The sequence below is a fragment of the Megascapheus bottae genome, chromosome 26 (genome assembly GCF_031878675.1).
Source record: "Megascapheus bottae isolate mThoBot1 chromosome 26, mThoBot2.hap1, whole genome shotgun sequence".
NCBI lineage: Eukaryota > Metazoa > Chordata > Mammalia > Rodentia > Geomyidae > Megascapheus > Megascapheus bottae.
Genome location: NC_143534.1, coordinates 23048493 through 23071385, shown reverse-complemented (window position 1 = coordinate 23071385; position 22893 = coordinate 23048493). Strand labels below are relative to the sequence as shown.

Below are 22893 nucleotides of genomic sequence, written 5' to 3'. Positions count from 1 at the left end.
AGTACATAAAGAAGGCAGGACATTTTGGCTGGTTTAAGTTGCTATCTTGGTTGTGGAATAACCAGCTGTCAGTAGGAGGTTGGTGAATAGGTTGGGGAGTGGTAAGGAAAAGAGGAGCATGGTGGAGAGCGAAGAAAATAAGGATATAGCTAGGATGCATGAGTTTGGTTGCTGTGTCCATTGGCCACTTAACAGAAGTGACTGGGATTGGATGTCAGAGATGTCCCAGGAGCAGACTTCCATGGAGGCTAGATCACACTGGTCTAATATGGTGTGCCATGTTGCTGGTGGGCCTAAGCTCAGTGCTCCATGGGAAACAACAAATGGCTTTTAAGGACAAAGGAGCTTGATCCAACTAAGATTCTCATTGTGTATGTATATATGTATGTGGTTTGTGTGTATGTTTGTGGTTTGTGTATGTGTGTGTGTGGTTTGTGGGTATGTTTGTGGTTTGTGTTTGTGGTATGTATGTATGTATGTTTGGTGTGTGTGGTTTGTATGTATACATGTTTGTGTGTGTGGTATGCATGTATGCATGTTTGTGATGTGTGAGTATAGATGTATGCTTATACATATGGCTTGCATTCACAGTGTGCTTTCTCAGCAATTTTTTGGTCCAAGACTGGGACTTGAATTAATTATCTGACATTTTAGGTCATCGGCTGGTGCTTTACCACCTCTATTTCAGACCCCAAGTTAGCTAGGATTACAGGTATTAGTCATCAGTGCCTGGTTCTGAGATTATACCTTTTTTTTTTTTTGGCCCATCCTGGGGCTTGAACTCAGAGCCTGGGCACTGTCCCTGAGCTGATTTTGCTCAAGGTTAGGCTCTACCCTTTGAACTACAACTACACTTCCACCTCTAGAGTACTTCCTTGCTGGGGCTGCCTTCGAACCATGATCCTTAATTCTCAGCCTCCTGAATAGCTAGGATTGTTAGCCACAATGGTGCTTGGCTAAGAGAGTCTGCTCTTCTTCTTTTTTGGTCAGGCCTGGGACTTGAACTCAGGGCCTGGGCACTGTCCCTGAGCTTCTTTTTGCTCAAGGCTACTTGGTCCACAGCGTCACTTCTGGCTTTTCCTGTGTATGTGGTACCAAGGAATTGAACCCAGGGTTCCATGCATACCAGGCAAGCACTCTGCCTCTAGGCCACATTCTGGCCCCTATATTTTTATTTATTTAATTATTTTTGGTCTGTCATGGAGCTTGACCTGTGGGCCTGGGCTGTTCCTGAGCTCTTCAGCTCAAGACTAGCGCTCTGCCCCTTGAGCCACAGCACCACTTCTAGTTTTCTGTTGGTTAATTGGAGATAAGAGTCTCATGGAAGCTGGGTGCCTTGGCTCATGATTGTAATTCTAGCTATTCAGAAGGCTGAGATCTGAGGATCAGGGTTCAAAAGCCAGCCCGGGCATTAAAGTTCATGAGACTCTTGTCTCCAATTAATGACCAGAAAACTGGAAGTGATGCTGTGGCTTAAGGGGTAGGGTGGTAACCTTGAGAGTCTCATGGACTTTAATGCCCAGGCTGACTTTGACCTGTCATCCTCAGATCTTAGCCTCCTGAATAAGCTAGGATTACAGGCACTGACACCTGGCTATTGTTCTTTTTTAATAAGAATTTTATATTCATATATGTTATATATCTATACACATACACAGTTCACTTAGGATACTTTATGACTCAGCGTAAGCACTGGATAGGTATTAACCACTGCTGTTTCTGCTGAGGAGTTGAGTCGAGAGCATTTATTGATGACCAAGAATTCATAGACTCAGGAGCACTATAATTGGGTAGGATATGGTGGGGAAATGAGAGAAGGAATTAAGGTCAATTCCTAGTTTACAGGGGAGGAAACCCGTAGGCTTTCTCACCTCAAAACAGTGAAATCACTTTGCATCCATTTCCCATCACATTGGATGTTTTGAAAACAGGAGGTGGAAAGGGTGTTTAGTATGTGAGGAAAGTGGGTGCTGTCCTTTGGATACTGACTTTCTCTGGCCTTTACCATGGAGCCTTTGGATTCCTTGAACATCTTTTCAGGACAGAAATGTGGTTGTGGCCATGGGTTGTACATATGGCCACCTGCCTTCTTGCCCTTATCTCCTTTTTTCTTTCTGTCATCTCCTCTTCCTCACTGTTCTCACTTGAGCCAGGAGTTCCAGCTAGCGTGGGTGTTTTGTTAGAGCCATAGGCACACCTTCCCTGAGGATCTTGGGAGACTTAAGCTGCAAACTTGACATTTGTACTAAGGCTTCATTTTTAATTCTACAGTTGGTGTGAATTTTGTATTTGATTCCATAGTCTCCCTGCATGTTTTAATATAAATGTAAATTTCCTCTGTAATCTGTTACTAAAACTCATGTATCAGGAAGATAAACCCTTTCATTTCTTCCTGCTTTCTCATATTCCTTTGAATACAAATCACCCCATTCAAATAAGCACCAGGAGGACAAACCACGTGATTGGTGATTCAGACCTTTTCACATGTGTGTACTGCATATTCCCCACGACTGACCTGCCAGAGATGGCCTTTTGGTTAGCCAGATCTCAACTTGCTTTCTGTTAGAAATAGCTCAGGATGTTGAGGTGTCATGTAGGAATAAGGACACCAACTCGAAAGGAACTCTGCAGGGCAAAGTTTACTTCTGCAGGAGCTAAATCTGGCCAACCAGGACACAACAGGCAAGCTGCTCCCTTTCTATCCCTAACTTGGCAGGCCCTGCCTCTCTGCTCACATTGACTGAGCTAGGGTCACTATCTGCAAAAGGATGTGGCTTAATTAACACGATGTCTGAAAGTGGTCTGGAGCAGTGTATAATTAAAATGTACTCAACAAGGTCTAAGCCACCTGGCCAATGCAGGAACTTTACAGGAAAACAATTCTCTCAAGATTAACAAAAAGGAAGAAAACTACTTTGGATAGAAAAGATGCATTTCTGGGGCTGGGAGTTTGGCCTAGTGGTTAAAGTGCTTGCCTAGCGTGCTTGAAGACCCGGGTTCGATTCCTCGGTACCACATACATAGAAAAAAGCCAGAAGTGGTGCTGAGGCTCAAGTGGTAGAGCTCTAGCCTTGAGAAAATCCAAGGACAGTGCTCAGGCCCTGAGCTCAAGCCCAGGACTGGCAAAAAAAAAAAAAAAAAGATGCGTTTCTCATATTTCTTCAACATACTGAATAAGGTTTGTCAGTCTTTTAGGTCATACGCTTTTCACTGAAGTATCTGCTAAGGTCATCCTAAAAGGTGGTGTCCGACATTTAGGTAGTATTGTTTGAACTTGGGCTTTTTTTTTTTGGTCAGTTGTGGGGCTTGAACTCCGGGCTCTTCAGCTTAAGGCTAGTGCTCTACCACTTTGAGCCACAGTGCCACTTCCTGTTTTCTGGTGGTTAAATGAAGATAAGAGTCTCACTGACATTCTTGCCCAGGCGTGAGCCACCAGCACTTGGCCCAGTCCTGCGTGTATGGGAGCTTGAAAGCAGGGACTGGGAACTGCCTCTGATCAAGGGTAGCTTATTTTAGAGGTATTCTTGTATCTGGTATGACAGTGCAATCTTCCAAACCTAGCTTTTTTTCATGGAGACTATTCTACTTCCCCCTGTCATGGGCTTGAAGAGTCTCATGGAAGCTCAGTGCCTTGGCTCATGCTTGTAATCCTAGCTACTCAGGAGGCTGAGATCTGAGGATCAGGGTTCAAAAGCTAGCCCAGGCATTAAAGTATTAAAGTTCATGAGATTCTTGTCTCCAATTAGCACCAGAAAACTGGAAGTGATGCTGTGGCTCAAGGAATAGGGGGGTAACCTTGAGCTGAAGAGCTCAGGGATAGAACCCAGGCCCAGAATTCAAGCCTAAAGGCTGTGTTCTCCCCTTCCCCCCCCCCCCACCGAAAAAGTCTTATGAACTTTAATACTCAGACTGGCTTTAGTACTCAGACTGGCTTTGAACCTACCTCCATCCTCAGGTTTCAGCCTCCTGAGTAGCTAGGATTGCAGGCATGAGCCACCAATGCCTGGTTCCTTAATATTTATTTATTTATTTATTTATTTATTTATTTATTAATTAATTATTGTTGCTAGTCCTGGGGCTTGGACTTAGGGCCTGGGCACTATTTTGTTTTGTTTCGTTTTTTTTTTTTGGGGGGGGGGGTGGTCATGGGGCTTGAGCTCTGGGCCTGGGCATTGTCCCTGAGCTCTTTAGCTCAAGGTTACTGGCCTGAGCCACAATGCCACTTCCAGTTTTCTGGTGATTAATTGCAGATGAGAGTCTCATGGATTTCAGTGCCCGGTCTGTCTTTGAACTGCAATCTTCAGATCTCAGCCTCCTGAGTAGCTAGGATTATAGATGTGAGCCACTGTGCCTGGCTTCTGGGCACTGTTCTCTTTAGCTTTCTCAAGGTTCTACCACTGGAACCACAGCACCACTTTCAGCTTTCTCCGTGTATGTGGTACCAAGGAATTGATCTGAGAGCTTCCTGCATGCTAAGCAAGCACTCTATCCCTAGGCCAAACTGCTAGCCCACATGGAGACTTTAAAGAAATCTTTGCTTGGGCTGGTCTTGAATTTGAATCCTCAGCCACTGGGTATCAAGCATGAGGTGCTATGTGGTGTTTTGGAATTTATACTAACATTATTGTTTTTAATGAACAGGTTTCAACACTAAACTTGAACAATGTCTTTGAAACCAAGAGTGGTAGATTTCGATGAAACATGGAACAAGCTCCTAACTACAGTCAAAGCCGTTGTCATGTTGGAGTATGTGGAAAGAGCAACATGGAACGACCGCTTCTCGTATCCTTTCAGTGGCAGACGTTAGCTTGACAAACATTCTTAAATGGAGAAACTTGTCAAGAAGTGAAAACAATTGTAAGCTTATTCAATTGGAGAAATTCCAGTGAAACTATTTTCAACTATATTATTTGCAGTTCTAATTTAATCACTTTTTACACTTTGTATTTTATTCAGCAGATACTTATTCAGTACTTGGAAGATTTGTCAAGACTTATTTTAGGTTTTGAGGAATGTAATTGTGCAAAAATCATATTCCTTCTTTATATTATAAAAGGGAATATAATCGTGGTGCTTTTGATAACGGGCAATGATAAGTTTTGTGGAAGAAAAGTGCAGATTAAGGAGAAGACTTTGAGTACATGTGTGCATATAGCCCCTTTTAGATAAGGTGGCTGCTAAGTAGAGTCTCCCACTGGCAAAAGTAAGTGGGCAAGTTATACACATATGAGGAAAGGGGGCTTGTGTCAGTCTGCTTTCCATTACTGTAATAAAACACTAAGATATTATTAGGAGAAAAGATTTATTTTATTTTGACTTATGTTTTTAGATCATGGCCTCTTGGACCTACTTAGTTTTGGCATACTGTCCTACATAGTTAAGGGGAAGCTGCGTTCAGCCGTAATAGTCAGGAAGCAAAGGGAGAAGGAGCAAGGGTCCCATATTTCTTTGTAGTCTCTGTGTACAGTCTCAGTGGTATAAATTCTCCCTCCAGATCACACTTCCCCATAGTGACATGGAGATCCAGTAGACTCAAGAGATTCTTACCTAAACCAGACCCATGTATTTCAGGTTGGATTCCTCAGATGAAAACATGTTTTTGGTTTGTTTATTGATTGATCGCCAGTTCTGGGGCTTACACACTCAGGGCCTAGACACTGTCCCTGATCTTCAAGGTTACTGCTCTGTCACTAGAGCCACTGTTCTACTTCAGGCTTATTGGAGATGAAAATTTTTTGAACTTTCTTGCTCTGGCGGGCATTGAGCTGAGATCCTCAGATCTTAGCCTTCTAAATAGGATTACGGATTTAGGTCACTAGTTCTTGGCTTTATGTGGTGATTTTCTAAGTTGACTAGCTAGCCAGAGTTCTATTGGTTGTTGGTGTGACTTGGTTGAAATAGACTTAATTTCCCCTTGACTGATGCTTTTCTGCCCTTTAGTAGCTGTTTGGATGAATCCTTAAGTCTAGCACTATAAGATAGATCTTTCCTACAAGGACAAGTTGGAATTTACATTGCAGTATATAAATCAAAAGTAGTAGTACTGTGGAAGCTTTAAGATTGTTTTTCTTTAATCTATTTTTTTCCAGATAGGAAAGTAAGATCTATGATTTGAGACCAGCTACACTGTTGTCCTTATTTTTAATTTATATTATCTGGCATGAGCAATCTAGTCAGGTAGTATCTGACTTTTGATTTACTTCTGTAATCCCTGTTACTTGGTTAGATCTGAGGATCATGGTTTTGAAGCCAGCTTGGTAGAAAAGTCTGTAAGACTCTTAACTACTTCGAAATCTGAAAGTAGAGCTGTGGCTGTAGTATAGAGAGCTATTGTTGAGCAGAAAAGCTCAGGAACAGCATGCAGGCCCTGAGTTCAAGCTATAGGACCAGCATACATACACAGAAAATGGAAACCATGGCATATACAAGTAGCACTCGATAGCGTATATGGCTAATAAATAGATACTTAATGTAGCTCTATCTATACTTTTGCGCCCTCCCCTTGCCCTGCTTTTTTTTGTTGTTGGTCCTGGGGCTTGAACTCTGGGCCTGGGCACTGTCCCTGAGCTCTTCAGCTCAAGGCTACTGCTCTACCACTTGAGCCACAGCACCACTTCCAGTTTTTGGTGGTTAGTTGGAGATAAGAGTCTCATGGAATTTAGTGCCCAAGCTGGCTTTGAATAGCTTTCCTCATATCTCAGCCTCCTGAATAGCTAGGATTACAGGCACGAACCACCAGTGTCTGGCTAACTTTTATCACAATTTTTTTTTGGGGGGGGCAGGCCTGATTTTGCTTGAATTCAGGGCCTGAGTACAGTCCTTGGGCTTTCCTCAAGGCTAGAGCTCTACCACTTGAGCCACAGCACCACTTCCAGCTTTTTCTATGTGTGTGATACTGAGGAATTGAACCTGGGTCTTTGTGCATGCTGGGCAAACACTCTATCACTATGCTAAAATCCCAGCCATTTTGCTACTTTTTAATCCTTGTTACCAAATTGATAATTTCCTAGATAGTATACTTTTTACCTACTCTGATATTGACTTTAGAAATGTTGGCAAATTTTTAATTTTTATTTTATGTGTTACTTCATGTAACCTCTTAGGAGTCAGTCCTTTTTTTGTTGTGTTACAGTTTTTTTTTAGTTAAATTCAGGGCCTTAAGCTTGCTAGGCAGGCATTTTACCCACTCCAGCTACACTACCAATTCTTTTGGTTATTTTGAGATAGGACCTCTCATTTTTGCTGGGTTGGGCCTAGACCATTATCTTCCTTATCCCTTCCATGTAGTGAGGACGATGTAGGCACATAACACCGTGCCTGGCTTATTGGTACAGCGTGGAGTCTTGCTAACTTTTTGTCCAGACTGGCCTTGAACTGTGATCTTCCCTAACTTCACTAAAGTAACTGGGATTACAAGGTGTGAGCTACTGTATCTGGCTTAAAATGATAACTTTAATGAATATGAAAACCTTAATAATTGAACTAGAGATATCTATGCTTTATGTGTGGCCTATCCTGAACCGCTTGGAGAAAGACTTTATACAGAAACAAAGATTTTTTTGGAAACTCATGTTCGGCATTTATACAAGGTAAGGTCTGGTACATACATGATGTGAATGTGTTGATAGCTGTGTAATTGACTAGCTCATTTCCCCGTGTAGAACTCTTACATCAAATTAAAGGTTTTCATTTCATTTCTTAAATAGTATTTTTCTTGTTACATACATATATACATACATACATACATATATACACTTTTTAAAAAAAAAAATCTATGAGTTATGGGCTGGGAATTTGGCCTAGTTGGTAGAGTGCTTGCCTAGCACACGTGGAAGACCCGAGTTTTGATTCCTGGTACCACATACATAGAGAAGCCGGAAGTGGTGCTGTGTCTCAAGTGGTAGAGCACAAGCCTTGAGGAAAGCCCAAGGACAGTGCTCAGACCCTGAGTTCAGTCCCCCAGAACTGGCAAAAAAAAAACCAACCCAAAACCCAAACAAACCAAAAAAAAAAAAAAAACCCCAAAACAAAAAAAAAACCTGAGTTAAACACTATGTTCTTCCATGGGAAATCTGTATAGTTGTTCAAGATGATAGAAATAGTAAGTGAAGGGGTAGTCAGCTCATTGGATGTTGCTTACCACTGAATGCCCCTTACTTCTAATTTGCACATCTTGGTAAATCCCTTCACCTGATTAGTATTAGGTTGGCTTGCTCATGTATGTGTGTGTGTATGTATGTCCATATATCGTGGGCCTTGAACTCAGGGCCTGGGTACTGTCTTTGATTTTTTTGTTGTTGTTGGTTTTTGTTTTTTTTATTTTTTTATTTTTTTTATTTTTATTTTTTGCCAGTCCTGGGCTTGAGCTCAGGGCCTGAGCACTGTCGTTGGACTTTCTCAAGGCTAGAGCTCTACCACTTGAGCCTCAGCACCACTTCCGGCTTTTTGCTATGTATGTGGTACCGAGGAATTGAACCCGGGTCTTCATGCATGCTAGGCAAGCACTTTAACCACTAGGCCAAACTCCCGGCCCCAGGTTGTTGTTGTTTTTTTTTTTTTTTTTGTAACTGTATTTTTTTTTTTTTTTTTTTTTTGGCACTGGGGATCGAACCCAGGACATTGCACTTCCTAGGCAAGTGCTTTGCTATTGAGCTACATCCCAGCCCTGTCTCTGATGTTTTTTTTGCTCAAGGTTAGCACTCTACCACTTGAGCCACAGAACCACTCCTTCACTTAGTACTCTTACGATTTTTTTTTAAATGACCCTCACATCTTTTATTTTTTTCTTCTTTAACATGAATTATAAAATGTGGCAGCCTGAATACAGGAGCTTATCTCTGAGCTGTTTTCAAAAGGGCCTAAGGGCACAAGGACAAAGATGAGGAGAAGGGTAATACAGCAGGCATTGGAAGACAGCAACTTTATGAGCCTAGAATTCATATGAAGTCACAGAGTTGATATCATACAGCAGTCATCTCCTCATTGGTCAGCAAGGTGGGACATAGGATTGCTTGGTTTTGTTGAACCCAGACTAGGTTGTGACATGAGAGGCTCCCAGGATCTGCAGATGCCATGTAGCTAAACTGTTACCATACAGGGGGCTTGAACAGTAGTCCTATTGCCTCCATGCTTTTGCCTAGGGGATGTTTCTCTTCTACTTTGCACACTCTTGGAGATATTCTCTCAGTCATACTTTATGGTGACTTGCAGCAATAGCTCAAGCACAGATGGGGTTGTGGCAGGCAGAGTGGTGTGGAAATAGGGAGATGGACAGAAAGTGTCTAGCCCCCTGAGAAGTTGGAACTCTGAACTCATTTTGGTTTGTTTTTGGTGGTACTGGGGTTTGAGCTTGGAGCTTCATATTTCCTAGGCAGAAATTCTACCACTTGAGCCACATTGGTAATACATTTTTGTGTCCATTTATTTTTTTTAATGGAATCTTAGAATTTTTATATGATGTTCTTCAGGACTATACTCTTCCTATCTCTGCCTACCAAATAGTCATGATTATGATAGAAACATGTACCCTGGTGGTAAGAGAAGGATGCACCTGAGCTAGGATGCTGTCTTGCTATGTGATGCTTGGCACTGCCTCAAAACTCTGCATGACTCGTTCTAAATGTGGTCTCCTGAGTTCAGACAAACAGACCATGAGCTGAATGGACTACTTTTCTTTATCACTTAAGCTGGTCTCTGCTGTTTTGTTAAAGTATTACAAAATAGACCAAGGTTATCCATATCAGTATCAGTTATTAAGTCCTAGGCTTCTCAAGTGCTTCTGATATTCCTAATACATAACATCCAGACACACTAATGCATCACACTGGAAGAAACAATTCCTTTCCAGCAGGGGTGTGGTTTTTTTCCTGTGAGTTCCAAGCACTGCATCATGGCCACCAGCCTGGAAGCTACTCCTTGTCCATGCCCATACCCTAATTCACTTGAAATGGCCACTGAAGGGCCTTGAGAGCTGGCCCAGAGCAAGACACATGGCAGATTAGAGCTCAGGAGCTGCTTGTTTTTCTGGGTGTACTGATATACAACTGTAATCCCCATCCCATATTCAATAGACTGTGGTTGGAAGATGAGGAATACAAATCATAGCCTGAGTTATGTAGTGAGGCCCTTTCTTAAAACAAAAATACAAGTGTGCTTGTTGAATCCAGATACTTGATTCCAAGTTCTTTCAGTGGGAGAAAAGCAAAATTATTTAAGAAAATAAAAATGAAACATGTATTTCCCTTAGGGTACTCTTATGATTTTTAACAACTGAAGTGACTGTCATGTGATTTTTCAATTACACTCCTTCCCTGCTTTCCTTTCTCCCTCCTTCCTTCCCTCCCTCCCTCCCTCCCTCCCTTCTTTTATTCCTCCCCTTCTTGTATTTCCTTTCTGTTGGTCAGTCTTGTTCTGGGGTTTGAACTTAGGGCCTCATGCTTGCTAGTTAGATTCTCTGCCACTCGAGCTACTCTGCAGTCTGTTTGGTTTTTTCTTGTTTCCATTTCATGAACCTAGTCTGATTTTTGGTTTTGCTTTTTAAATTAGGTCTACCTTTTTGCCCCAGCCAGCCCAGACCACAGTCTTCTTGTTTGTTTTCCATATTGCTGGGATGACAGGCATGTGCCACCATGCCCAGATGGTTGAGATAGGATTGGGTGATTTTTTTTACCTGCATTAGCTTTGAATCACAATCCTGTGATCTCAGTTTCTCAGTAGCTTGGATTCCAGGCATGAGCCACCCTGCATAAATGTTCTGCAGTGAATCTTATATTTATGTGTTATGTACATGATAGTGTTCTAATGGGTGCATTTTTCAGATCCATGTTTAAATTATTTTTTTTTTCTTTGTTGGTAGTGGGACTTGAACTCTGCTCCTGGGTGTTGTCCCTGAGCTCTTCAGCTCAAGGCTTCTGCCCTACCCCTTGAACCACAGTGCCACTTACAATTTTCTGGTGATTAATTGGATGAGTCTCATTGATTTTTTTAGTGCCTGGGCTGGGTTTGAACTGTGATCCTCTGTTCTCAGTCTCCTGAGTAGCGAGGATTACAATTGTGGGCCACTGTTGCTGGGCTTAGTGGTTGTTTTTTTTTTTTTTTTTTTTTTGCCAGCTCTGGGGCTTGAAGTCAGGGCCAGGGCCCTGTCCCTGAGCCTCTTTTGCTCAATGCTAGTACTCTACCACTTGGAGCTAAGTGCCACCGTGGCCTTTTCTGTGTATGTGGTACTGAGGAATCAAACAAACCCAGGGCTTCATGAATGTCAGGCAAGCACTCTTACCACTAAGCTACATTCCCATCCCTTTCATTGTTTAATATGTTAAGTTGTTTTAAACTTCTGCTATTATAAGCTAGTGACTTTTGCTGATACTGTAATTTATAACTATATCAGATATTTGTAACTTATTTTTAGATTATGTGTTACTTAAATACAGTGAGTCTTCCCCTCCCTTGTCCTGTTCTCCCCCCCCTTTTTTTTATTTTGCTCTTTTTTGGGAAGAGGGCCTTGCTATGTAGCTTACACTGTCTTCTAATTTGTAATCCTCCTATGTCAGATGATCAGGAGCTGAGATTATAGGCTTGTATGACCTTATTCAGCTTTCTCACTTTTTATTCAGTTTCTTAATACTGATACCTTGCATAAGAGTAGTGGTTATCGAATCTGAGAAGTTAATATTTATATTACTAATTTTTTTCTTTTCCGTTATTTTTCCTTCCCTCCTTTTCTCTCCCTCTTTCCCTTTCTTTTTTACCTTTTCTTCCCCCTCCCTTTCCCTTCTCTTCCCCTTCTCTTCCCCCTCCCTCCCCCTCCCTTCTACCTCCCTTCCCCCCTTCCTCCCCTTTCCTTCCCTCCCCCTCTCTCCTCTCCCCTCCCCTCCTGGTAACTGTGGGTTTGCTAGGCAAATGCTCTATCACTTAAGCTATTCTCCAGCCTTAACGCTAAGATTTAAAATGATACTGTAGTACAGATTCATGGAAGTCATATGTACCATATATTCTTTGAAATCCTAGGACAAAAAGTTTATATATACCATATACATGACAAGGTATACTTAATTTGATTTGGGGGGGGATGCGCACATGTGAAACAGTACTGGCTCTTACGGACAGGGACTTGTACTTTTCAGGCCCTTAGACTTTTTACTAAAAGGCTGGCACTCTACTACTTGAGCCATACCTTCAGTTCTGGCATTTTGCTGGTTAATTAGAAATAAGAATCTCATAGACTTTTTTGCTTGAGCTAGCTACTCACACTTTATTAAATTTAAACTTTTGTAACCTAGCCATGTTTTGTAAAAAAATGTTCATTCTATGGAGATGGTATGATTTGGGAAAGTTTTCTGTCCAGGCTGGCTTTTAACTGTGATCCTCAGATCACAGCTTCTTGAGTAGCTAAGATTACAGACATGAGCCACCAACCAACCAACTCCTGGCTTCTGTGTGTGCGTGTGTGTGCGTGTGTGTGTGTGTGTGTGTCCGCCCGCGTGCCCGCGTGCATGCTTGCTTGCTTGCTTGCCAGTCCTGGGGCTTGAACTCAGCGCCTGAACACTGTCCTTGGGCTTTCTCAAGACTCAAGCCCTACCACTTGAGCCACAGCACCACTTCTGGCTATTTCTATGTATGTGATATGGAGGAATCAATTCTGGGTCTTTGTGCACGCTAGGCAAGCACTCTACCACTAGGCTAAACTCCTGATCTCCTTCTATATGATTTTTCTGGAATAAGTTCTTAGACCTGAGCTGGGTGTGGTGGCCCATGCCTGTAATCCTAGCTACTCAGGAGGCTGAGATCTGAGGATTGTGGTTCAAAACCAGCCCAGGCAATAAAGTCTGTGAGAGTTTTATCTCCATTTAACCACCAGAAAACCAGAAAGTGGCACTGTGGCTCAAGGAGTAGAGTGCTAGCCTTGAGTTGAATTGCTCAGGGTCTGTGCCCAGGCCCAGAGTTCAAGTTCCACAGCTGACCAAAAAGAAAAAAAATAGTAGACCTGGAACTGTTGGGTTCTGACATATTAGCAAATTTTTCTGTAGACTTATGTTATATCTTACTTAGTAAAAGCATTAGTTCACAAGCATTCTTAGAAGTAGTTGCTAATTTTAACCTACAAATTTGATGGACAGTTATAATTACAGGCTGTTTTTACCTTCCTAAACCTTAATTATTAAATTTGCAAGTTGAAAAGCATGACATTTCATCGAAGAATTATGTAAACTTGAATTCATAGCTAGGTGCTGGTGGCTTATGTCTGTAATCCTAACTGGTCAGGAGGCTGAGGTCTGAAGGTTACAGTTTGAGCTAGCTATGGGTGGGAAAGTTCATGAAACTCTTCTCCAGTTAACCGCCAAAAGTGGGGCTGCGGCACAAGCAGCAAGAGTGCTGGCCTTAAAACACAGTACACTCCTAGCAGAGGATTACAATAGTGTAAAGCCTAGAGAGTGCAAAGGATAGTGCATATAGGATGAGGCTAAATGAAAGGATCTCCAGGATATGGAAACAAGAGGTTTATCTTGTGTGATTGTTGTTCTTAATGTACTATGTTATTCTCTTCTCTTTTTTTGCCCTTTGGTTAATATCATGTTGTTACTGTATCTGACTTGGTTACCTGGCATATGGTATATACATTTATTTGTTTATTTGAAATAGAAAAGGGAAGGGCGAAAACAAGATGATTAGGAGGGGGTGGGGGAGGGAAATGGGAACAAAAACATGAGAAGGGGTATCAATGTGTGAGAAGTAATGCACCTACTACCTGGCAAATGTAACTGTAACCCTTGTGTACATTACAATAAAAAACAAAACAGGACAACACCAGGCCCAGAGTTTAAGCCCCAGGAATGGCAGAGAGAGGGGAGAGAGGTGAGGGGAGGGGGGAGAGGGAAGGGGGGGGGGGGGAGAAAGGGAGAGAGGGAAAAGAAAATGGATGGAGGTCACGTGGCCAGGGCTGGCCTGAATATTAGTCCATTGCATTCTATTTAGTATCATGTAGTTTTATTGTTAGACTCCTTTTACAATTTTTTTAAAAGTAGACCTGAGATTTTAGGTTTTTTTGTTTTTTGTTTTTGTTTTTGTCAGTCCTGGGACTTGAACTTAGGGTCTGGGCACTGACCCTGAGCTTCTTTTCCTTAATGCTAGCACTCCATCACTTGAGCCACAATGCTACTTCTGGCTTTTTCTGTTTATGTGGTACTGAGGAATTGAACCCAGGATTTCATGTATGTTAGGTAAGCCTTCTATCACTAAGTAACTCTGGGCCTGGGCGCTGTCCCTGAGCACTTCAGCTCAAGGCTACCACCCTATCCCTTGAGCCACAGTGCCAATTCCGGTTTTCTGGTGGTTAATTGGATATAAGAGTCCCATGAGTCTCACAGATTTTTTTAGTGCCTGGGCTGGCTTTTGAACCTCGATCCTCAGAACTCAGCCTCCTGAGTAGCTAGGATTACAGGTGTGAGCCACCATGCCTGGCTATGTTCTACCACTTTGAGCCACCATTCTACTTCTGGTTTTCTGGCAGGTAATAGATAAGATTTTCCTACCTTGGCTAGCTTTTTTTTTTTTTTTTTGACAGTCCTGGGGCTTGGGCACTATCCTTGGGTTTTTTCACGGTGGTCACAACACCACTTTGAGCTTTTTTTCTGTGTATGTGGTACCAAGGAATTGAACCTGGGTCTTGTGCATGTTAGGCAAGCACTTTTACCACTAAGCCAAACTCCTGACCCCCTTGGCTAGCTTTGAACCAAGATCCTCAGATCTTAGCCTCCTGACTAGCTAGATTTACAGGAGTAAGCCACTAATGCTCAGCTCGTTTTCTGTTAATTTTTTTTCCCAAAAGTAATAGGTTTCTGTTAAGTAAATAGAAAATTTAATTTGTAAAATGAAGATGTCTTACAGTGATGTGATCAAGAGTAATTAATTTGGCCAGCGGTGGCTCATGCCTGTAATCCTAGCTATTCAGGAGGCTGAGATCTGAGGATTTCGATTTGAAAGTCAACCATGGCACTAATATCTGTGAAATTCTTATCTCCAATTAACCACCAGAAAACTGAAATGGTGCTGTGGCTCAAGGGGTAGGGTCGTAACCTTGAGCTGAAGAGCTCAGGGAAAATGCCCAGGCCCAAAGTTCAAGCCCTACAACCGACCAAAAAAAAAAACAAAACCAAAAAAAGGTAATTAATTTGGAATAGTAATTGAGCCACATAGATACAAAATAATGGAGAGCTATCTGCTATTTTAAACAGAAATCAAAACACTACCTTTTGTTTGTCACAGCTAAGGCCTGCCTTTTCCCCAGTTGCTTCATTTTCACTAATGGTAGAATATAATGTATAAATGTAATATATCAAAATTGAGTAGATTACAATGAAAATGAATAGATTACAATGAAAATGGTTAGTGCTTCATAAATTTTTTTTCCCTCTTTATATAGAGAGTTTTGGAATCTGAAGAACAAGTACTTGTTATGTATCATAGGTATTGGGAAGAATATAGCAAGGGTGCAGACTATATGGACTGCTTGTATAGGTAAGTACAATTTTTGATGATACTAGAGTTTGAATTCAGGTTCTTGTTTGCCAGGCAGGTGCCGAACCATTTGAGCCATACCTCAAGCCAACCACAGTAAGTATGTTTAAACAATTCTGTCTATATGCATCATAGTCAAATTTTGTTGTCAGCTGAATAACTAGTTGATAAGTAAGTAGATAAATAAAATACAGTACAGATGTACTATAGAATATTAGCTATTAAGAATAAAATTATGCCATTTGCAGGAGACTGGGTAGAATTGAAGATCATCATGCTGAACAAGATAAGCCAAACTCAAAAAGCCAAAGCCAAATGTTACATATTCTTGTTTGTTTATAGAATCTAGACCTAAAACCATTATGCTGATGCGGTTGATAATGGTAATGGGATGTGAATGTAAATGGAATTGTTGGGGACGATTAACAGTCATGGGATGAGGGAAATGAGAGGATACGGGGTGGAGAGGAGCAAAATATATGTATATACTTACAATATGTATATACACACATATATGTACATAACAACCTAATGAAATTGTTCAGAGCACTATGAATGTGGAGTATAATAACCCCTCTGGTGTTGTTAATGTGTACTAATTCAAAAAAACCTTAACAATCTAGACAGTATTGCCTACAGTTAGTAATGGAAGGAATAAGATTTTCTTCACTTGTATTAGCATATTATTACTATTTCGATGCCAGTATTGGAGCATGCATTCAGGGTTTGGGTGGGTGCTTTCCCTTAGCTTTTTCACTCTTCCTCTTTTTTTGCCATTCCTGGGGCTTGAACTCAGGCCATGAGCACTGTCCTTGGGCTTTCTCAAGGCTAGAGCTCTACCACTTGAGCCATAGCACCACTTCCAGCCTTTTCTATGTATGTGGTACCAAGGAATTGAAACCGAGTCTTTGTGCATGCTAGGCAAGCACTCTACCCCTAGGCCAGACTCCCAGCCCCATACTCAGCCTTTTATTACCATTTTATTTTTTTCAGTCATGGGCCTTGAACTCTGGGCCTGGGTATTGTCCCCGAGCTCTTTAGCCCAAGGCTACTGCTCTGCCACTTTGAGCTATAGCACCACTTCTAGCTTTTCTGGTGGTTAATTGGACATGAGTCTCTCAGATTTTTGTGCTTGAGCTGGCTTTGAATCATGAGCCTCAGATCTCAGCCTTCTGAGTAGCCAGGATTACAGGCATGAGCTACCAGGGCCTGGCTTATTACCATTTTTTAATAGTACAGAATAATGACTTTGATTATGGAGGAGTAATTTTCATTTGGTATTTGTCACTGAAATTCAAAGAATGAGATCATTTCTCTTAACAACAAGTGATAGTTTCAGTCATGGGTATATTTGGTGGCCAGGCAGTATGTAGGAAAAGTTCTTCTGAAAAAATGAAAACTAGGTGGCATGGCTCCATTTGTTCTGTCCGGAGCCTACAGTACATGCCAAATCTCAACAGAAATGAATGTGAAAAGTCAATTTGGATGAAACTTGTTTGTGTAAATTTAAATTTTTGCTCCTTTGGAGGTTTTTTTGTTTTTGGTTTTTTAATTGAGGAAGGCCTTTATTTCTACTTGAAGAGACTTGGGTCCTTGGAAGTTCTTATTTGACTCTAGCATTCAGTATTTCACATTTCATGGAAGATGAAGTGCTTGTTAGTTTTCCTTTCATTTCTCCTACCTTGTTCTCGGGAATATTGCCTTTCCCTATGCTACTGCATCTGCCTGAATTGCTTTTCTTCCTTTTTCTGGATGACTAATTCTGGCACTCCTGATACTCCCCTTTCTAAATTTGGTCTGCCTTCCTGTGCTGTCTCCTGCATAGGTCTTTGGTGTCACTACCACTGCTGTGTGTTGCCATGGCATTCATTCTCTGCTGATCGAGAACCCAGTCCAGTAGACAGTAGAAATGAGGACAGTCATCTGTTGCATGACAGAACCTATTCTAGTAAGAGTGCTTATTCAGTCATCAGTCCATATACACAAGCTAAGATGACAATGACATCATTAAGCAATACAGTTTTAGGGGACTAGTGTCATGTGATCCATTGTTCACCAAAACCCTGATGAATGTGTGTATGAATGAATGTAAGGCCTGCTTACTGACACATAGTGAATAAGTAAGAAATAGTCGTAGTAAGTATGGAGTTTTGTTTTTGGTTTTGGTTTCCACTCTTGTACGTAGGCATGGTATTCTCTTTGAACTGATTGTGGCCTGGCATGGATGCTCTGTAATTTTGCCCTGTACACTATTAGTTGGGTCACTGCTGGGTCCTTCCAGGTTTTCACTGGGGAGAGGTTGAGGAATTGCTCATTCTTGGTATTTGCTGTGCAGTCCCATCATGCATTGTGGCTCTGCCTTGTTTCCAGACCAGTGCTCAGTCTTTTTATTGCTGGTCCTGAGTTTTGAACTTGAGGTCTGATCTCTGTCTCTGGGCCTTTTCTGTTCAAGGGTAGTGCTCTACCACTTGAGCCACAGCACTGCTTCTGGCTTTGTGGTGGTAATTAGAGATAAGAGCCTCATGGACTTTCTTGCCTGAGCTGGCTTTGAACTACAGTCTTGACTAGCTAGGATTACGACAGTGTGTCACTGGGTCAGTGTTCAGTCTTTTTTTGTTTATCCTTCTTTGCTTCTCTGATCTTAAGACTTTTTTTTTTCCTTTGAATTATTGTACGGGTGATGTTAGAGTGGTTACAGTTACGTAGGTAAGGTAATGAGAGTACATTGCTTGTTGAACATTGTTACCCCTCCCTTGTCTTCTCCTACTTTCCTTCCACCAATGTAACACTGTTACTTATCTCTTATTTTTATAATAAATTGGCAGTTTGGGGCCAGGAATGTGGCCTAGTGGGAGAGTGCTTGCCTAGCATGCACAAAGCCCTCAGTTTGATTCCTTGTTACCACATGCATAGAAAAAAGCTGGAAGTAGTGCTGTGGCTCAAGTGGCAGAGTGCTTGCCTTGAACAAAGTGTTCAAGGACAGAGCTCGGGCCTGAGTTTAAGCCCCAGGACTGGCAAAACAAAACAAACCCCTGCAAGTTGAAGTTGTCTCATTAGACACTGGACTTACATTTTAATAGTCCAGGGCCTTCTGAAGTACAAAATGCAGGAATGAAACTGGGTACCATTGTAGTCAGGCACAGGATTACTGTGCCTAGATTGGAATGAGTGTGACCCTGGATTTGATCTCCAGCAAAACAGTGTGTATACACACACACACCCACACAGATGTATGTACACACACACTACTCTAGATGAAATTTAGGGGAATTTGAAGGGTAAGAGTCCATGAGTGTTCATTTATGCATTGTGAGTCAAGTGGATCTTAGGTATATTGATAACTCCAGAGTGTATCATATCATGGGATTTCTCTTTAATGGATAAGGTTTAATAAAGATTTAAGGAGGTTTTTTTCTACTCCTGTTTTCTAAGAATTTGCTTGGCTCTTCTTTTTGTTTACTACAATCATTTAATATACTATTTATGTACATATGCAAGTATTCCTCTGTGTGTGTGTGTACACATAAAACTATCTCCTTACTTCCTTTCTCCCTTCCTTCTCTCTTCTTTTCTCCCCTCTTTTCCCTCTATCCCTCTTTCCCCTTGCCCCTTCTTTTTTTGTGCCATTACTGGGTCTTGAACTCTACTGTGTTCTCCCTTGGCTTTTTTCGTTGTGGGTTTTTTTTTGTGTGTGTGTCGGGGGTCATAGGGTTTGAACTCCGCCTGGGTGCTTTCCCTGAACACTTCAGCTCAAGGCTACCACCCTACCCCTGGGCCTGGACACTGTCCCTGAGCTCTTCAGCTCAGGCTACTGCCTTACCCTTGAGCCAAGCCCCACTTCCCGTTTTGTAGGGGTTAATTGGAGATAAGTATGTCAGGTCCTTTTGTGCCTGGGCTGGCTTTGAACCTTGATCCTCAGATCTCAGCCTCCAGAGTAGTTAGGATTACAGGCATGAGCCACCAAGCCTGGCTAGGTCTCAGTCTTATGTGTAGCTAGTTTCTATAGGCAAGAGCCACTGGTGCCTAGCTGGTGTGTACATTTTTACAGTAGAGGAAGTGGAAGCTTGGAAAGATTAACAGGTTAGCTTGAGATCACTTAGCTTGTGATTAAAGGCAGAATTAGAACCCATGCTAAGAGATTTTCAAGGCTTATCCACTTCTTCCTAACACACTTTTAATCACTTATAGATTATAAGCTCATCCTTTTTCTTAAAGGAAAAAATTACCTTAGAATATTAGTTTACAAATTCTATTATTAATATTGTAGAAAACCAGAGCAAGCATGTTTATTAACTTACTCAGTTGCCGGAAAAACATAGCAATATGGGTGTTACTTGGGCATTGTGCTAAGATTTCTTTGTGGGTATCATGTTTTTACATGTGTATCTTTACAGACATCCCTATCAACACATAGATTAATAAATTGTTAGTAAAATAATCTGATTTTCAGTTAACATAGATGTATTATTGTTTTATAATTTTTTAAAAAAGAATACATTTTGTGAAATGTTTCAGATCCACAAAAGCTAAAGGATGATTGTTTCAATGATATTCACAAACCCAATAAATCTGTAAAATAAACTTTACATAAGCATACATAAGTATAATTTTCTTTTTTTTTTTTTGCCAGTCCTGGGCTTGAGCTCAGGGCCTGAGCACTGTCCTTGGACTTTCTCAAGGCTAGAACTCTACCACTTGAGCCTCAGCACCACTTCCAGCTTTTTCTATATATGTGGTACCAAGGAATCGAACCCGGGTCTTTGTGCATGCTAGGCAAGCACTTTAACCACTAGGCCAAATTCCCAGCCCAGTACTCTTTATATATTGGCAGAATCTTTTTTTTTTTTTTTTTGGTAGATTTTGGGGCTTGGACTCTGGGCCTGGGCACTATCCCTGAGCTCAAGGCTACCGCCTTACCCCTTAAGGGCCATAGCCCAACTCCTGTTTTCTAGTAGTTAATTGGAGATAAGAGGTGCACAGACTTTAGTGTCCAGGCTGGCTTTGAACTGAGATTCTCAGATCTCAGCCTCCTGAGTAGCTAGGATATAGGTATGAGCCACCGTCGGTTTGGCAGAATCTTGTAAAGCATTAAAACATTAAAGGAATTAAAGTGAAATCTAAGAGGATTGAAACTGTGTACTTGAACATTAAAAGTCCTAGTGGAACATTTTATTTCAGAAATGTATATTCATCTTCAAGTTCATCACAGTTATTAGTCTCAGAAGATGTTAAATGTTTTCCATAGTCTGTATTCCTCTGGTAATACTCAGTCTGTTCAGTTTTACCAATAATCTTGCTCTTGGAAACTATCTGTTTTCTATCTTTTCTTACCTACTGATTGCGATCTGATCCTGTGTGTGTGTGTGTGTATGTGTGTACGTACACGTACGTGTGCGCATACACTTGTACGAGTATGTGTGCATTCATGTTAGTTGGTACTGGGGCTTGAACTCAAAGTCTGGTTGCTCTCCCTTAGCTCTCTCTTGCCTCTGGCTTTTTAGTGGTTAATTGCAGGTAAGAGTCTCAAAAATTTTTCAACCTAGGCTGGCTTTGAACTGCAGTCCTCAAATCTCAACCTCCCGAGTAGTTGGGGGTCTTTATTTAAAAATTAAAAATAAAGAATTCTTTAGCTGAAGTGACTTAGCTGTGACCTTTTACTTTTTTTTTTTTCCTCTTTTTGGCCAGTCCTAGAGCTTGACTCAGGGCCTGGGCACTGTCCTTTGAGCTTCCTTTTTCTCAAGGCTAGACTAACCACTTGAGCCACACACCACTTTGGGCTTTTTCCGTGTATGTGGTACTGAGGAATGGAACCCAGGGCTTCATGCAGGCTACACAAGCACTCTACCACTAAGCTATATTCCCAGCCCCTTTTCCCATTTTTTTTCATATATTTTTTATTGTACTTAATACAGGGGTTACATTATATTCGCCAGATAGATGGTACATTGCTTCACATACATTGATACCCTTTCTCATGTCTTGATCCCCATTTCCCTCCTCCCACCCCTTTTCCCATTCTTTTTGTTAAATTTTCATAATGTTGACTTCATCTAAGATTCGGGAATTAGCAAATTAAACTGTAGAAAGTGACCCATCATTGTTCAACTGTGTGCATATTGGGGATTTTTGCAGTAGAACCCTTGAAAATTTTAAAGTGTGACTGGATAATAGTATTTTTTTCTGCTCTAAAGGTATTTGTTGTCTCAGGGCCTTGCAGAAAGAGTAGAGGTAATTTAATTTTTTCATTATATTTCTAAGCTTTACATGGTTTATTTTGGATTTGCCAGTGAACTTATTCTTTATTTTTACTACTTTGATGTATTTTTCATTACTTTTACATTTTATTACTGATTTTTAATTATTAATATAAAGGTTATGTACAGAGAGATTATAGTTACAATAAGCCAAGTAAAGAGTATATTTCTTTTTGGACAGTGTCTTCCCTTGCTCTCTCCCGGTTTTCCCCTCCTCTCCCCACCCATATATTATTGAATTTCAACATAGCATTTAATAAATACCAGTGATGCATTTATTTGTAGTCAATTTATTAGCTTGAAATTATGCTTTCAAAGCTGTACTTGTTTTCTCACTGACATTAACTTAGCAACCAGTGATGCTACGTTTCTTTTTCAGGTATCTCAACACTCAGTTTATTAAAAAGAATAAGTTGACTGAAGCTGATCTTCAGTATGGCTATGGTGGAGTAGATATGAATGAACCACTTATGGAAATAGGAGAGGTAATACATTTTTAAAAGTGATCGCAAACATAAATATGTTTTAAATATGTTGAATAATTTGATTTAATGTCAATTTTTTTTTTTTGCCAGTCCTGGGCTTGAGCTCAGGGCCTCAGCACTGTCCTTGAACTTTCTCAAGGCTAGAGCTCTACCACTTGAGCCTCAGCACCACTTCTGGCTTTTTTTCTATGTATGTGGTACCGAGGAATTGAACCCTGGTATTCATGCATGCTAGGCAAGCACTCTACCACTAGGCCAAACTCCCAGCCCATTTTTTTTTTGTGTGTGGATCATAGGGCTTGAATTCCTCCTGAGTGCTCAAGGCTACCACCCTACCCCTGGGCCTGGGCACTGTCCTGAGCTCTTCAGCTCAAGGCTACTGCCTTACGCTTGAGCCAAGCCCCACTTCCCATTTTCTAGAGATTAATTGGAGATAAGAGTGTCAGGTCCTTTTGTGCCTGGGCTGTCTTTGAACCTTGATCCTCCGATTTCAGCCTACTGAGTAGCTAGGATTACAGGTATGAGCCACTGTGTCTGGCTCAATGTCTTTTTTTAAACAAGGATATTAAATTGATTATCTCAATATAGTCAATATTAAAACATTCTGAATGTAAATAAAATGATATGATTTCTAAGAATCT

General features: G+C 41.2%; 1 protein-coding gene across 2 annotated transcripts in view; it reads left to right on the top strand.

The window, feature by feature from the left end:
• Window positions 1-22893, top strand: part of Cul2 (cullin 2) — an 81668-nt gene that overhangs the window by 15822 nt on the left and 42953 nt on the right. For both annotated transcript variants that reach the window (XM_090319132.1, XM_090319133.1), the window contains exons 2-5: window positions 4642-4782; window positions 7487-7589; window positions 15419-15513; window positions 22147-22252. In XM_090319132.1, coding sequence (XP_090175258.1) covers window positions 4664-4782; window positions 7487-7589; window positions 15419-15513; window positions 22147-22252 — 423 coding nt within the window. In that variant the 5' untranslated portion in view covers window positions 4642-4663. The remainder of the gene's footprint in view (window positions 1-4641; window positions 4783-7486; window positions 7590-15418; window positions 15514-22146; window positions 22253-22893) is intronic.